This window comes from Pleurodeles waltl, chromosome 3_1 (assembly GCF_031143425.1).
Source record: "Pleurodeles waltl isolate 20211129_DDA chromosome 3_1, aPleWal1.hap1.20221129, whole genome shotgun sequence".
Taxonomy (NCBI): domain Eukaryota; kingdom Metazoa; phylum Chordata; class Amphibia; order Caudata; family Salamandridae; genus Pleurodeles; species Pleurodeles waltl.
Window position 1 is genome coordinate 40,742,094 of NC_090440.1, and position 17,509 is coordinate 40,759,602.

A 17,509-nucleotide genomic window follows, 5' to 3' on the forward strand; every position below is an offset into this window, starting at 1 on the left:
TGCATGTTTGAATGTTATGAGCGTTGTTAATGGATGGGCGTGCATGCGTGTGTGAACGAATGTGTGTGTGTATGTGTGTGCGCGTGTGTGTGTGTGTGTGTGTGTGCGCACTTCCCGCCCGCCCCCTCCCTCCCTCCTAAACCTACCGGCCACCACTGGTGACTACCTTGGGCAGAAACTTTGTGTGTCACACTTGCCTGCAAATATGGCTCATTTCTGGCCAGTAACAATAGCTCACTGGATCTCCTGAATTAAATTATGGCAAACAAATGATACCTTCTATGGCTGAATGGTCCTGCATCCTGTTGGTAACTCTTGGTAACCATGGATGCTGGTGCGATATCACCAAGTTGAGTTTGCGGTGTGGAGGGTGGTATCCACCGCTCATGCTGGAAGGTTATGCTGTAGAGGTAGCTTTCTGAATCCTTCCACTAACCTCTCCATCTCATTCCGCCATTGGTACATCGTACTCATCCAATAAATTAATTGGGGCAAGGCACACACAAATATTCCCTAAACCATCTTTCCACAGTGCACCCCCCTGAGATTTGGCTGTGAGTACATGGAGGTTAGGGGTTCCCTTGCTGCAACCAGATGTTTGCAGGAGTGATCAGTTGTTTGGAGCAAGGCAACAGGAATGTCTTGTTCATCCATATTCATAGGTTTCTTTGTGATGACCACGTATTCTCCCCACAAAGTAGTTCTCACTGCATGATGCATGTTCAGAGAGGTTTAAGATTTACAAATGTGAATCCTGCTTAGCTCGAGTGTAGCCCCCTTATTTTTGCAAGCAGTATTTTTTGTTTCCAATTCAAATCACAACCACTCCACCTATGAGGAGTTTCATGAATGCTGTAGCATAAACCCCATCACCTTTAATTCCAAGAAACCGAGTACCAGACATGAACAATGCAGTAATACCTCAACACCCTACACGTTGAAGGACGCTTGCCATGTAGGCAAGTGCTTCAGTGCCCTACGTAGGGGCAGTAAGCACAATATAAATGTTGCAATACAATACAATGTTGAAGGGGGCATCGGGTGAGGTATACAAACCCTGTTTCACGATTGTTCATGCAAGTGCCCCACCCTGCTTGGGCTGCATCTGTTAACAAGGTCACCTGCAGGCTCCAACTATCAAGATGATGTGCAAGTTTCTCCACTCTTTGTTCGCCAACGGTGGTGATGTACACTTAGGCACAGTAGCACATCATGGCCTTCCACATCCAATGCCCATGGAATGCTGATGCTTCATCAGCAAGGATTGCCCAGGGTAGTTTCATCCTGGTGCTGACTGAGCTTGTGGTGAATACATCCTGTTCTTCTTCATCATCCTGCATGAAGAGTCATCTTTGCACTACTGTTGCTGTTACCATCACTAGATCCTAGCTGGACTGACTCCTGTGCTTGCAAGCAGAAGCTGGCATCAGGGACCAGAAGAAAAGGCAAAAAGGTGCCTTGCTGTCCAACCTTTCAGAGATGGAAGTCTTGTAGAGAGGAACCCCTTTTAGAAATGTCTCCACCATCTATTTGATGGAATAATCTCTGTCCACCTGTGAAGCCAACATTCATATCACCTACACAGAGATGCACCATCCAGCTCTGACAGACATTTGATTAAAACCCTCCAACAAGTGATGCTGAAGACAAGTACTATAAAGTGAGACATGCCACGTGCACAGGTCTTGGAGCAGTGGCTCTATCAGGATGTAAAAGCATGTGTTGTTGAGCTCGCTCATGGAGTAACACACGGACCTCCAGTAGAGTTATTATCAGACACGGTATTCTACATCGGCAGTGCAGGGGCCAACTTTATAAAACTTTAACTTTGCACTTGTATAGTGCACTATTCACCCGTTAGAGTCTCAAGGTGCTGTACGCATACTGCTGTGGAACCCCTCCTGGCTTTTCCCGGTGAGGCACCCACTCCTGGGCAACCCCCAGGGTGAAGCCAGGCATCCAAGCGCTGTCAGGGCCGTTGTGGAGATTAAGCAAGCTATTGCCCAGAGTTACAGAGTGAGACCCATTAATTAGATTAGGCACCAAGGCGATAATTATCTGGTCCAAGGGAATTGAGCCCAAGACCCGCCAAGGTGGGAATTGAACCCTGGTCCCGGGCCAGATCTCTGCATCAGGGTCTGCCACTCTAACCATAGTGCCACACTTCTCCACCCAAACTTTGTTTGCTTTATATACACAGGGTGAATGTCCTACCCTTTTCTACACATAGGGTGATTGCCCTGGTCTTCACATGGGGTGGACTATACAGGGGGTGACTGTCCCAGACTTTACTGTGTCCTAGAACTTCTCTTCTCCCAACTTTAACATTGTTTTGAGATTGGAAGGAAATTGATTGATCCACTATATGCAAGCCCTGTTTTGTTCCCTCAGCTTACATGACCACATCATGAAAGTAAGCCACCTTACGTGGAGAGCTCTAATGAAGCGAGGATGACACACAGGGGTGAGAGTATAACCCTTCTCCACTAATAGAATTCACAATTATTCCATCATCTTCCTCTTCCCCATCTGATCTACATTTATGCTGGTGCTACAATGTCTCATTTCAGGTTGCCTCAATCTTAATATAGGTTAAAAAAGATAAGAAAACTTCATGTAAAAAAATCTTTGGTAGAAAATGTGCATTTTAAATAAAAAGTACAAAACGTGAGAACATATTCAGTGAGTGTTTTTCTGCAAATTTAAATAGTGTTTTCCCAATTATAGCGTAAAACATACCCTCTAACCCTTAATGTACCTTCCTTGGTTTCACCCACGTCAAATCTAACCCTCTAGAAAGCCAAATCTGCAAACCAACCCTAAACCTCAACACTAAACCGAGGCTACAAACTACCCAACGTCTAACCTTCAACTGATTTTATTTATTTTCAGATTTATCTAGCGCTTACTAGACCCAGGGCTCTTGGAACAGTTTACAAACATTACTAGGAATATTATAACAAAAAGTATGCACGTTAAGTGCCTTGTAGCTGGTATATCATACATCTACTATTACATGAGCGAAGCCAATCAGATTCTATTTACAGATCAGGGGATAAGACGTTAACTATGTAGGTATTTCTGGATTAGTAGGCGTTTTATGCTCCTCTTGAGAGTATCATTTCACAGAGTAACCATATTCTAGGTGGACTTCCAGAGATGGGAGATGGTTTTTTTTTCTTGAACCTAATTGGTTTTAGAAGTACAGATTTCGCACTACAAAGAGAATGATTACTCCAGATACTTTCGCACAGTCACTCTGTGACAAACCCTTGACCAAACCCAGAAACTAACTCCCAAATCATTATCCTTGCCTACTAACGACTCCTTACGCCAAACTTAATCCTAGCCCATGAGCTATGCCTTACCATAACCTTAGTTTAAGAATTTCTCTTAATCAGCATCCTGTTTCTGTCCCCTAAGCCCAACTTTTTTGATACTTAAGGTCGGTCCTTTGCTTTCATTTCAAACAATTTTCTTCTCACTTTACTTTCTCACTGTTTTCCACTTTTGACCTATGGGGTATCTCCTAACTACATATCTTCTGAACAGGTTCTTTGACTCTCGGTCAATTGTTGGTTCAATACCGTATAACTATTTGAGGCCAAACCTCTGATCGAGATGGTTTGTAAGGCTCTCAAGAATCATGGCCTGTAATATGTGGTTGCCTCGAGTCCACTGGTGCCTAGCTGACTTTTGGTTTCAATCGTATGTGTGGCAACCAATGGGAAGAGTTGTGTCTTTAGTCAGGTATGTTGTGGGAGGGTCAAGACACGTCCAAAGCAGTATGCTACCCAACAGCAAGCCACCAGGCCTCAACTTTCACACCCCAAAAAATAATGCAACTTTAAATATTTATATAAAATATAATGCATATTTACAGACAGACACTAAGCACATCTTGGGGCGAAAGCAAAATGGCAAATTTGTTTTTTTAGCAAATCTTTATTTGAAGATATTTTCACCAATACAATATACAGATCTTATCTTTTTTCATCACTGTACTCACAACTCAGAAAAAGACTTGCTCATAACATCACAAAAATAAAACTAAACACAAAAATAAAAATAAATTTAATTAGTATAACTATGGTAAATGAGAAAGAACATTAAAGATTCTTACAGACAAAATTGCAACTAATCGGATATGAGCACAATCTGAAAAATGGACATCATTAAATTGAAAAAGATGCGCACACAAAAATATACAAACCGTCAGGATGCTGTAACAACACAATTACACATAAAATGTAAAAATGTTATCCTCTTTGTAGTACTGGGGTGGGGAGAGGAAGCAGGCACTTTGTGGGATACCCTTCAAACAGGGGGCACTATGTGAAATTTAAGTTACATAGTTGGTACAAATTCACAGAAACATTCATGGCACCTCAGTAATGCGAAGGCTAGTTTATGAATTCAGCATGAATTTATTTCTTTTTCGACTCAGCACGTAGTCACAAATTTATGTTCTTAGAACATAAAATGAACTGAGCCCTATTTAGATAAGCACGAGAAAAAAATAATTAAAACAAATATATGATCTCTGTAAGCTCTGTACTGGTGAAAGTCTAAACAATGCAGACATTTAAATTATGGGACCCAGATAACAGTGTGACGGGAGGAGACGACAAGGAGGTCTCACCCACTCACCACCTGATCTGGGAATCTTGTTACAGTCTCACTTTTCATCCCATAACCGGACAATATCCCAACAGTCTCACCTATCTATGATCCCACCCGGCTGTCTCACTGCCTTTCCTCTGTTTATCTGGGAATGTCTCTCACAACCTCCCAAGAGTCACATTACATCTGACCTCCGGATCACGAATCTCTCGACTGTCTCACAGTTTCCCCCGGTCTGGGAGTGTCTCTCCCAACAGTCTCACATATCTTTTTATCTAGTCGGCTGGCTCAGTCTCCCGCTCTAGTGATCTGGGAGTGTCTCACAACCTTTTAACATTCACACCGCCTCTGTCCTTCTGACTTGACTGTCTCGCTGCCTCCCTGATGCAGGCGTGTCTCACAACCTCCCACAGTCACACCGCCTCCAACCTTCTCATCCCTCATCTCTCCTGATCTGGGTATGCCCCAACAGTCGCGGTCTCAAAGCCGATGACCTCCTGAGGCGTTAATCTACAGACAGTCTCACAGACGGTCACTTTGTGTCCAGGATCACACATCATCCTCAAAACGAACTTATCTAAGATAACTGTGGTCTCACAGACCATTGGCTCCATATCTGTGCTTACCGACAGGTCTCACAGTCAGTTCCACCTGCCCATCCCCCCACCACCCACCTCCTGGTCCCTTCACCCTCCCCAGTGAAAGCAGAATGAGCGGACAGTATCACCTATAAGTCTAGGAGCGCATTACCTATAGGTCCAGGAAAGGAATGAATTCAAATATATCTATGTATGTACAGATCATGCCATAGGATAATGCCTATAGCACTAACAAGGGCCCTGTATTTACAGACTGATATCCTCAGCTCTCCAATCACTGCAGCTGTGCAAGGTAAATAAGGCACCTGGGGCCATATTACAGAATCACTGCACTGGTGCAAAAAAAGGGGACACACTCATGTGCCCCAATTTGCTGCTTGTGTAGCCTTTAAAGGAGCTAACAGTATTTACCCCAGAAAGGGCAAAACATTGAGCAAATTGATTTCACCTGCATTTTGTCCTATATATAAAATGTGAAAAATAGATGAAGTTTGAAGAAAAATCAATTTCTTGACTACCTATCTAGCAATCAAACCCTACAGTATGTATGTAGTGGTCAGTCGGCCTGTTACATTTTGTAGACTATTCACTGGCTAGGATTTGTTAAAATCACTATTGCACATATAAAATGATTTTTAATTAATGAGTGATCTACGCATATGTGTCTAGTGAAATATGGTTTGTGGTCACCGTTGAGGATGTGGAGACGAGATGGCACGCGGAGTTTGTTCGATGCCCCTTCTCGGACTCAACAATGGTAGTATATAGAGTGTTACTCGCAGAGGGTTTATGCTGTCTGTTCATGTGTAGCAGTTATACATAAAGGTATTTATCTTGCAGCAGAACAGAAAGTGCTGATTCTGCTAGGGTGAGATCAAATATCATAAAATTGAGTCCATGGACTGGGGCTGTAAAAGGGAATCGTGAGATCGTAAAAGGTTATTCCTCGAGCGAGACTATGCGAATAACACAAAGTTTTATCGTTGCACTAATTCTAGCTCGCACTGTCCGGACTCGTTTATTTCTAAAGAGGTGATCCTGCAATCTATTTCCTACATTATTGCCATTGTATGGACTGGGAGGAAACCCTTTTATTGCATTTCTCATTACACCAGCAGAAAAATAAAGCAACGTAGATTTACCCACCTAAGGTTTAAAGTCAAGGTGTCAGACTGCATGACTTGGAAGGCAGTAGAATCCATTAAAGACCAACCCCCTCTTAAAAGAAGATTGGCCCCACTATTTACATCAAATGGAAGATTGGGAATAAAGTGGAACAATGCTAAGCCACAAGACAATCTCCAGAGTCTAGGGGTGGCCAAGCACCTAATGAGCCATTAATGATGGAGACAGCAGACATGGAACGCCAGATTCCGATACCGACCCACCCCGCAAACAGACGACACAAGGGCCATTATTGGATGTCCGCAGAACCTCTGCACTCCAAAGACAGAACAGTCCCATAGCGAGTCATTGTAGACTAGCGAGTCCACTGTTGGTGGGACCACCAAGCCTGGTGAATTGGCTGTAGGCGAAACTGGAAGGTACCGTACTCTGGGCTCACTCAAAGTCTCGACCTGGTATCCACCGTTAACGCGTGCACATAGTCGGACACTCAGCGGACGGCCTGTTGGTGTGGTTTACATTGATTGTTCCAGGAGGCAAACTCTACATAAAGAGTGACAAGGAAGTGCCAACACAAAATATTTTGGGTAGTGCCGGCTTGTGCGGAATGGCTCTGAATCCGGAGCACGTCCGCCGCGCAGTGCATGCAGTCGGAGAGTGTCGTGTGCCGGGGCAACAGGGAGCCTTTGAAAAGGCACCTATTTCATGGCATGGTCAAGGTTATAAAAGTCAAAAGTCTATGAGGAACCCCTGCAAAGAGCTGTCACTTGTTCTGCAGGGGACAGGAAGACACAGCCCTGTTAATGTTCCTTGCGAAAACTCTGGGAACAAACACAAAAAACAGACAAACCACCCACAATCCACAAATTCAAGATCCATTGCCAGCAGGAATCATTAACGACGGGTGGTTCTTTTTACACATTATAGTACAAAGTGCAATTACAGGCTATATACAATGCACTCGCTTCTAGTTGGATGCGTATTTTCGGGAGGGGTGGGGGCGTGAAGAGTGTAACCACCCACCCAGTGTATCGTAAGGGTCCAATACCCTCAACCAGCTGAAATTGTGCCTGTGAGGCTGGCATGAGGTGTGCAAACTTGGCCGATTGGAATGCACGTTTTCAGTTAACAGTTCCGGGGTGGGGTGGGTGGTGCATGAAGTGTTGTCGAGAAACGTCTGTTACCGTCCATCGCTCGCCGTCGCTTGCTAATGTTCCGTTCCATGCAGGGCCCTCTCGGCGGTCACCCCTTCTCAGTATTTGGGGACTTTAGTGTAGTCTTCGTTGTGGACACTTCGGCACAGGCAGATGGAGAGAATCATGCCCAATAGCTGCAACGAGAGAGAGGGGGTACATGGGCCGTGAGGTGGGGAATGTAAAAGGAGGAGTTTAGAAAAGGTGAGGGAAGGTTGGGGGGGTTGAGACAGAGAGGAATATATTGACAGCCCAGGAGAGGCACATTATGAACACACATCTCTAGCCATACCTGGTCTAAAGCTAAAAAGACACCCCAGGCTCCATTTTACGCAGTGTAGAACCGCTCCACTATAATCTGTTGAGTCACAGTACATACAAACACAAAATGGCGCCTAGCCACCCCAGAGCTCTACTGAAACATGGCTCCCACTTCTAGACTTCGTGCAAGTATGTCATCATTAATTCCATACGCTCAGGGCATTTTCATGGGGCACTGGTGTTTACAACCATAACATCGTGGGGATGGTTTGCTACCGAACTGTATTACTATGGCCGGACAGGCCACTGTCCCGCTCGGGCATTTTCCCAGTGGGCTGCTTTTAGAGGCGGCTGGACTACCATCAAAGCACCCGTCTCCCTATTCTGGTAGCTGCCCTTCTGCAATGTGGGGGGTGGGTTCATATTTTTTGGCCTGGTCATGCGTATTCGATTTATTTGACTGCTCCGTATAATATCTTCGGAACAATGTCTGTACGCAATAAGGATTGATTGATTCTTTGAGGTGGTCTTTTATTTAAACAGAACCTACTGACCAGATTTGATAAAGAATGATTTTGCAACTATTTAATGAAATTCAATTTTCAATATACAAATAATGTTATTTAATTAGAGAAAAGCATATAATCCGCTCCGGACTATACTTTTTGCATAAAGATTTCCCTTTGTTTTGTGAATACCATACACTGCTTGTACCTTGGTGATGGAGGACGAACGAAGTTAAATATTGATATTTTTGACTCCTTTGGCAAGAAAAAAATAAAACAGGATTAATACAGACCTGTGTTATTTTCAGTGTTAAGCTATATGGCGAGGTAGTCCGTGTATCTGGACATTGAACTGTGACCATTCATAAATATCCCTCTCCTGGATCTTGGCAGCAAGGAAACATATTGGACATTCCTCATCATGTATTTGTTATATTAAACTGTTGTGAAAGCAATTCTTATCTTTCAAACTGGGACATATTTATTGCAGTGAGGAAAGTGTGCAGAAATGCGCAATTTTAATACCTTAAAAACCCGATAGGTCAAAGAACCAAGTAGGGATTCTTAGTTACAAAGAATTTCCAATTTAAAAGTATGCACAGTCAATGAATATGTGGATGAACTGGATAAATCAAGAAAAGAGATGAGTAACTAGCCCTGCACCTCATTGGTACATTTTTGTACATAACTTTAAGGAATGGTGTTGGTCAGCCTAATCTTCAAGAATTGAGTCCTTTTGAGATGCTAGAGGTGAGTTGTACAGGCACCGCCTTTCCCAGCCTCATATCACGAGGCATAACATTTTAATGAAGACAACTTAAACCTTAAGAAAGATTTCTAATCTGGGTTTGTGAGCAGGTCTTTTATTTGTAATAAACAGTTTCCATCAGTGCTTAATTTGTAAATAAAAACGTGCAGGTGCCCAAAGCTCTCCTCTGAAACACGCGGCTGCTGCATTTAAATGTGCGAGCACTGAATACTGAGGCAACATAATCCTGAAACCATCTTGGGCCTCTTTAATCCATTTACAGCCACTCCCTGCCCATTCAGCTCACTCTTGCAGCTTTCTACTTTTTCTCTTTGTGACGCTTTTTCGTTTTTCTCTTCCTACATCTTTCCCATGTTTTTCTTTTGCTTACAGTGAAAGCTTGAGGCAGAATAATAAGTGCCGACCCTAAAAAATAAGTGGCGATGCCCAGCACCGGAAACCACCAACACAAATTAAGCAATGGTTTCCATATGTTTTATTGGATGTCTGATAAATCACAACAATGAAGAAAGTTGAGCCATGTGAGTAGTTCAAAGATTTGACTACGAACATTTTTAAACTCAGGTACTTTCTGAGAAGACAAACAGTAGCTGACGGAGCCTTGCAATTATCAGATCACCAGTCGCCATTTTGTAAAATCCCTGGGGATTACAAGAATAGTTGGAACCTGGGAATTCAGCACAAAGGAAGCATTGTCCATCATTAACCACCTCTCCCTCCGTAAAAGTAACACACATTAAAGAGCCCATCTTCCTCAGGTCCCACGCTGACCAGTACCAATCCGAGACGTACTTTGGGGGGGGGGGGGGGGGAAGCAGAGGAGTCCGTGAATGAAAATCTACGAGGTGATGCTGCAAAACCTCCATCCTATCAGTAAAGAAGGCTTCCCTAGTACTCTCTGCTGCCAAAATACCTAGAATCCCAGGTCAGTACCCAGGCTCCCCGCAGAGCGGTACCCAAGACACTATCCTACCATGCTGGGGAGTACCCCAAGCCTCTATGACATCACTCTACAGAGTACCCCGAGCCTCTATGACTTCACTCTACAGAAGTACCCCAAGGCTCAATTCTACCATTCTGCAGAGTACCCAAAGTCTCTATATTACATCACTCTACAGAGTACTCAAAGCCTCTATATTACATCACTCTACAGAGTACCCCAAGCCTCTATGACATCACTCTACAGAGTACCCCAAGCCTCTATGACATCACTCTACAGAGTACCCCAAGCCTCTATGACATCACTCTACAGAGTACTCAAAGCCTCTATTGCATGCCTCTATAGAGTAACCCAAGCCTCTATGACATCACTCTACAGAGTACCAAAAGGCTCTATGACATCAGTCTACAGAGTACCAAAAGGCTCTATGACATCAGTCTACAGAGTACCACAACGCTGTATTCTACCGTCCTGCAGAGTACTCCAATGCACTCGTCTACTATCCCACAGAGTACCTCCTACTGCTCTATCCTACAATCTTGCACAGTACAACCAAGACTATATACTAATGACCTCAGAGTCCCCTAAGGCGCTATCCTACCTCCCAGCAGAGTACCACAAACCTGTGTTACCACCCTGCAGAGTATCCCAAGGCTCGGCCCTATGTCCCAAATTGCACAGCATGACAATGGCCCTTTCCTAAGTCCTACAGACAGGAGCCCGGACACGCAGCTCACCTCAGTAATCGCCGCTCATATTCCCTACTAGCAGAACCATGCCAGTGACCCTTCACACTCTACTCACCTCAATGACTGCCACTCCTATACACACGCCCAAAATGATGCCAATGTTGTCCTGCAGCCAAGTCTCCACCTGCTGCATGCAGCCCTGTACAGAGAAGACAGAGAAAGCAAGAGTTACAAGTGGTACCACAGCAGCAAAAACATCTGTCCAACCACTCCTCCCACTAAACTAAAGGAAGGTAGGGGAGTGAACAGAAATGTCATGCTCTGTACTGGGACTACTTCATCTCAGAAGCAAGGAAGGTCCAAGGTCATGTTCCATATGCTTGGCTGTCACTGGTAATGAGGTCTTAAAACCAAGTCCAACACACACAAAATGGGTGAGGAGGGAACTTCCGGAGCAGTCAGTTCCAGGTTCCCTCTTATCCCACTCCTAGACTGTCTCACTTGTTCTCTTATTTGTCACTTTACATTACTCTGAATCCTGTTCTGACCGGAGGCCCATGTGCCCTACAATTTGCAGACATGTACGATGGCATGCACTGGCTAAATATGCTTGTCCTAGAGCAGATAACCCTGCAACACCCCATGATAGAAGACTCGCATGTTGGCCTGGACTGGCCAGGAGTGGTTCTCTTAGAGGTGATACCAATGCTTCATCACGCAAGACTCTCGCATTGGTGTGGACAGGCTTGGCAGTGTCCCATGAACCAAGACCCCTCTACTTGTTCACCACCCCCAAAAACAGCACATACTTACATTGGTGTACACAGGCCAGGAAGCATTGATGGCAACAGTACAGAACCCATGCTCGCTTGCATTGTCAGCAACACCGCAGGAGCACGGATACTTGGTCATGCTCGAGTTGGCAATTACATGGTTCTCCGTCCAGTTCTGAGGGCTCGTCCAGCCGCAGCATTTCAGCTGAAAGAGAAAGGTGACATTTAGATCCACCTGGAACCACCTACCCACCCGGTTTGTTTCCAGTGGATGATCATTTGGTTGAAAGGATGAAGGGCTCAAGAGGACAAGGGGTGAAATCTGGTGTCCAAGGTCCTACGTGTTCAACCTCAGGGATTGAAGACGTTTCCAACAGTGGGCAGTTGGAACTTTACGGTGACTTTTACTAAGTGGCAGGGTTCAAGCAAAGGACGGGCGAGTGTGAACAGATGCATCTCATTTAGCTTAAGGCCACAGAAGTAAGAGATTAAAAGATGTCATTCAAAGTCAGTTTTATGACTGACTATGTATCGCCTATTCTAACTGGTCCATCATCTTAAATATTTAGTGCTAGTGTCATGATACAGAAACTTGGTTTGTGCAGAACGTGCTTCATTACACATTCCTGACATTTATATGTTGTGAACTGCAAGGGTTACTATTACCTGGTTTAATCATATTATATTTCATTTCTATCTACTGTGTCATTAGAAGTGTGCATACACAGAGAACACAAACATATTTAACTTCTGTTAATTGCCATTGCCATGCTGCATCAAATTATAACACAAGAAGGGTGAATGCCTGAAATTGAAAATAGTGTAACATGAGTTGCTGAGCTGCATATGTTCCTGTGGATTCTCTAGAAAATTTAATGTAACACGTATTTATTACTTTTGGCCACAGATCTGAGTTATTGTGTGAGGGTAATTATCCTGTAAGCATCTGTTTGTAGTGTGTACTGCTGTAGATTCACATGCTTTGCATCCCCCTGACGTCTAGTGTTGGTCTCAGATATTACAAGCTGAACATGGAATGACTCGTCCCTTAGTCCACAATGCATAGAGGCACCGCCTCCACCCCTAAGATAGTTTTGTGCACAGCAGCTGTAAGGTGAGAGTGGAGTGTAAGAGTAAGCATACTGTATGTGCTCTGTGCATTGTAGTGTAGTGTAGTCCTGGACCTACGGTCGATCAGAAAAGCACTGGGCCTGCTGTCTGTGACCTGAGAGGAGCCCGGAAGGACTGGACCTCCAACTTCTTATACTCAGGACAAAAATGTGGACTACAAGGGCCACAAGAAAGTTCTCCTGTGTGGCTACAGGAAGACAACAAGATGCACAATACCTTTTCTTGAAAGTACCCAGGTGACCAGTGGCAACTGGACTTTGACGGGACCCTGCTGTTGGCCTCTGCCTGACACCCTGTGAGTCTCCAAGTGTTTCCACCTGAAGTCCCGGGGCCTCCTGTGGTAGACTGCAATTTAAAAGACTAACTCTGAGGGTAAAATCTTTGACCAGGCAAAACCTAGTTGGCATATCCAACCTGCGCTCTATCACAATCAGCCTTAGTTTGTTCCTAGGCCCCGGTCTACTGAGACCATTGACTATCATTGGCATTTTCAGAACCATTTCTACTTATAAAACTTTAAAAAATCATATCTGTGGCTCACCTGAAGGGATTTTTGCAATTTTATTGTCATTTTTGCTTATTAACTATCACTCTATTTTTCTAATCCGATTGTGGATTTTTATTCCTTTGCATTTTGACTCTCTCACTTTTTTGGGTACTCCATAAATACCTTTACATTGCCCTAATTTAAGTGGGTCTGCTCTGTGCCAGAGCTATCAGGCGGTTGAGTTCAGGTTAATTTAGTGACTTGAAGGGTTAACCATGACAAGGATTGTGATTATTCCTTTAAATGGGTAGTCACCTATCCTAAACAATAATCCAATTTCTTCCAATCAACTGGAGGAAAAAAACACCTGTAATGTTCAATCCCAACACCAGATGGCAGTAGTACGCAACGCATGTGTATTTACAGGCATATTTGCTGTGAACACAATGTTATGTTGAAAGTAGGACAGGACCCAACCGATTTCTGAACTGCAGGTTGCATGCAGGTGCCAGTAACAGCTGTAGAACACGCCACGCTGAATAACTAACTCAAAGCAGATAATAACAGTGGCGGAGTGGTGGGTCACATATGTATAAAGGGCGGCATTTATACCGCCCTCACTCCCCCAAGTAGAGCACTGAAGCACTTGCCTACATGGGTAGCAGGCTAAACCTTATAGGATGTTTGTTTAGAAGAGTGTTTTCGTTTTTTTATCCTATGTAGAAAGTGTTTCCATGTTGTGTATGAAGTCCCCTGAGGTGGGGTTATTGCTCTATGGGATAAATTGCTTAGTAATGTGGTGCGAGAGAGAAAAGCACAATTTCTGGTTTTAAGTAAGCTGGCAGCTTTAAACAGCTCTGCAGGTCCACTTATGGTAGTTCTTATGTTGATAATCTACTCAGCTAGTTATTGCACTTGGTTGTCCAACGTGATGTTTTGTTTAAAGATTTTTGGTCCTTGTCAGGCATGGTTGAAAACAGACGTGGTGGGGAGATCTGCTGGGATGGGCTTTGTTTCTAGCATCCAACATCTGAATATCTGTGAGATGCAGAGAAGCTGGTGTGTAGCTTGCTGGGACCTGCAATGGTGGACTAGACCAGGAATTAGATTAGCACCGTGAGCTTGTTCTGTCAGGAAAATCAGCTTGAACTGCACTGCGCGGTGCACCAGGGGGCGCTGCTTCTTTCTGCCACTCAAGGAGATTTTTTATTTTTTATTCGAGCGGCACCTTTCTCAACACAAATGGTTGCGACCTGCTGTGACTGGCCGCATTGAGAAATCTCACCAGGAGGTTTTCTAGGGACTGAAAATCATGCTAGGGGATTCAAATTCTTGCTCGTACTCGCCAACGTAATGTGTGCAACCTGCGCACAGGAAAAATCTCTGCCACACGGACCTTGATGGCGTTTTGCCTGAACTCCACACTCCAAGTGGAACAGAGTGGGCAAAACTCTGAGGGCTGAGCTGAATTTTTCACCCACCCCTAATGGTGTGAAGGGCACTGGAAGCCAGAAATGTGTTCTATATGTTGTAATCAAACAGCTGGGGGAGGGGAGAGCGAAGCTCATGGTGTGAAGAGCTCTGGACCTTAGTGATGTGTTTCAGTCCCTGTAGTTGAACAGCTGGAGGAGAGCACTGCTCATTAGTAGAAAAGCACTGCACATCAGTGCGCGGGTCAGGTCCCATCAAGTACAACCACAGAGGATTCTTCACCCCACTCTTACGTGTCCTCAACCCCACTTTCATCCCCACACTCACGTTTTTTTGCACATAGTCCCAGGCGTCCTCTGTAGCCGTGTTCTGCATGTCCTCATAGTTGTACGTGATAATAAGTTTGTTGATGACTCCTGAAAGCTCTGTTTTTAGCTGTGAAAACAGAAAAAACACATTTGTACCAAACAAGAAAAAAAGACTCGTACCAGAAGTCATCACCCAGGGGCAAAATATCAGAGGTCTCTGAATAAGGCCTGTTGAAAAGTTCCCCTCCTGGCTTGTTTAGAACAAGCCTAAAGAGGGGGATAGACCAGTACGGCGGTAGTAGAGACCAGTTACCCTAAAAGCAAGAGGGGTTGGGGTACAGAGAGCAACATGTCAGGAGGAGCCTACCTGTCACTGCAGCCTCTCTACTGGACAGTGCAATACTGAATACAGAGGGAACCCACTTTCCATCATAATACTCTCAAGGTGAAGGACTAATGCACTGTTTCTCAAACCTATTTTATTTCCTAAAGAGGTTACCATCTAAAGTCTGAAAAGCACTGAAATTTACAATTTTTTAATTACCTAAGCAATCATGGCTTCTCCAAAAGATACTGCTCGTCCCTCACAGAAAACACTGCACATGGTACCACTGATTACTTTATTGGGGTGACACCGCCTACACCAGAACAGTGCTCACCGAAATTAGAAGGACTGCAATTCAACAGTATAGAATTCCTCAGATAATGCACACATATACCACGGTTTGCAACCAGATAAGCTTGGAGGGTTTATATAGAGAGGAATGGACGGAGAGTCCCACTCAGAAGTAATCCATGGACACAATGGATTAAATACAGATGGAGGTCTGCAGTACCACTGTCAGCTGCTAGATCTCCTCACAGAGTAGTATATAGAGGCACAAAAGGATTAAATACAGATGGAATCTGCAGTACCAGTCAGCTGCTAGATGTCCTCGCAGAGCGTGTATAAAGGGAAACACAGGGATTAAATACAGATGGAAGTCTGCAGTACCACTGTCACCTGATGTCCTCACAGAGCTTATATAGAGACACAAATGGATTAAATCTGATGGAAGTCTGCAGTACCAGTATCAGCTGCTAGATGTCCTCAGAGAGCTTATAGAGGGAAGACGAACTCCTGCAGTTCCCCTCACATGCTGTACAAGTTATTGTTGTTCAGTTATCTACAACTGGGGAAACATGTATGGCTTTTATGCTTAGAACACGCCTAAAAAAAAAAAAAAATTTTAAAATCACAACTGAGAATATTTCAGGGCATTAACAGATTTTTTTAGATCATTATTAACTGATATTGGAAGACAGATGTAACAATTGAAAACACAAGTATTTTTCAGTAACTATTGTATTTTAGCAATAATATACTTTATTAACTGGCTGGAATTTAGTTACAGTCTTGCACAACAGGCTGTGAGCATGGCCTCTGGCAATGTACTGTGACTAGAACATTGGCCCCTGTATGACTGGTCTTGACATGCAGCAGTGGCCAACACTCACTGGGCACAAGGCACGGCCTTCATTTACAACCTGTGCACAACACTCCAATATCAATCCCCTGCTGGGCAACCTTGAGGCATGGTGCTCAAAGGCCATGCCTCAAGGTTGGTGGGTCCCTGGTGTGGCTTCTGGTCATGCCCTACCACCAATATCAACTGTGGACTGGACTCCAAAACTTTCCAGGCAACATTCTAATATGTCCACCCCCCATAATCAGTCAAAAACACTATCCCTGAAAGTAAATCATGGCCATAATTACTGTTCCCGTGCTCTCATGCAGACTTTTAAACAAGAGTTTATTTACCGTTACTTATTTAGCACAAGGTATTTTTCTCAAGTGTTTAAATGTGAAGAACCAAAATTTCGTTTCATCTTGGAAACAAAGGCAACGGTTGTTGGAAATCTTGACGTGAATTTAAGATGTTTTTTTTATTTTTTTACAAGAGGAGAACGTGTAATGTGATCAAATGTAGTTAGAAATTATTATATGTTGTGAAAATTAACAATACAATGAGGGTATTAAAAAGATAATAAATGGTCTTTATGATAATTTGGTATGAATCATGAAGAATGCCAGTTAGGTGGGTTTAAAACTGAAATTAAATTTATCAAAATATAAGGCTTTTGTTTCTAAATAAGAGATATATTTGGGAATTAAATAAAAAAAAAATGTAATGATGCATTTAAAAAAATGAAGCAGGGAGGTGCTACTGTTCTCCAAGTAATACATTAGCATGCTACTCACCGAAAAGCGCTTCGACAGCTCGTCAGGCGTAGTAAGCGCTATATAAATAAAACTGCATTCATAGAGGGTAAGGTGCAAAAGTAGTATGTGACCTGCAAAACAGGCCATTCAGATTTACGAACCCTTTTAAACAGGGTTTCAATCTACCACCCTGCATAAGAAGCCAGCAAGAGAGTTTACACTTCAGTGGAGGCATCAACCCCTTTACATTAGGCCTGGGCAGAATTCGCGGAGTTCTGCTATATGGAACTCCGCCAAGTACTGAAGGAGTTTGGGTAAGTGGCGCTGTTTGCACCAGAGGGCGCTAACTTCTTTCTGCCGCTAGAGTAGATTTTATACTCGAGCGGCAGCTTCCTCAGCACGAGCGGCAGCTTCCTCAGCACGAGCGGCAGCTTCCTCAGCACGAGCGGCAGCTTTCTCAATGCGGGCGGG

The 17,509-nt window shown here is 43.9% G+C and overlaps 1 protein-coding gene across 3 annotated transcripts in view; it reads right to left on the bottom strand.

Annotated features, from left to right (window-relative positions):
* Positions 1–3,925: 3,925 nt before the first annotated feature.
* Positions 3,926–17,509, bottom strand: part of CD82 (CD82 molecule) — a 156,632-nt gene continuing 143,048 nt past the window's right edge. For all 3 annotated transcript variants that reach the window (XM_069221794.1, XM_069221795.1, XM_069221796.1), the window contains 4 exons: positions 14,855–14,962; positions 11,519–11,683; positions 10,821–10,904; positions 3,926–7,677 (listed from right to left, as the gene is read on the bottom strand). In XM_069221794.1, coding sequence (XP_069077895.1) covers positions 7,600–7,677; positions 10,821–10,904; positions 11,519–11,683; positions 14,855–14,962 — 435 coding nt within the window. In that variant the 3' untranslated portion in view covers positions 3,926–7,599. The remainder of the gene's footprint in view (positions 7,678–10,820; positions 10,905–11,518; positions 11,684–14,854; positions 14,963–17,509) is intronic.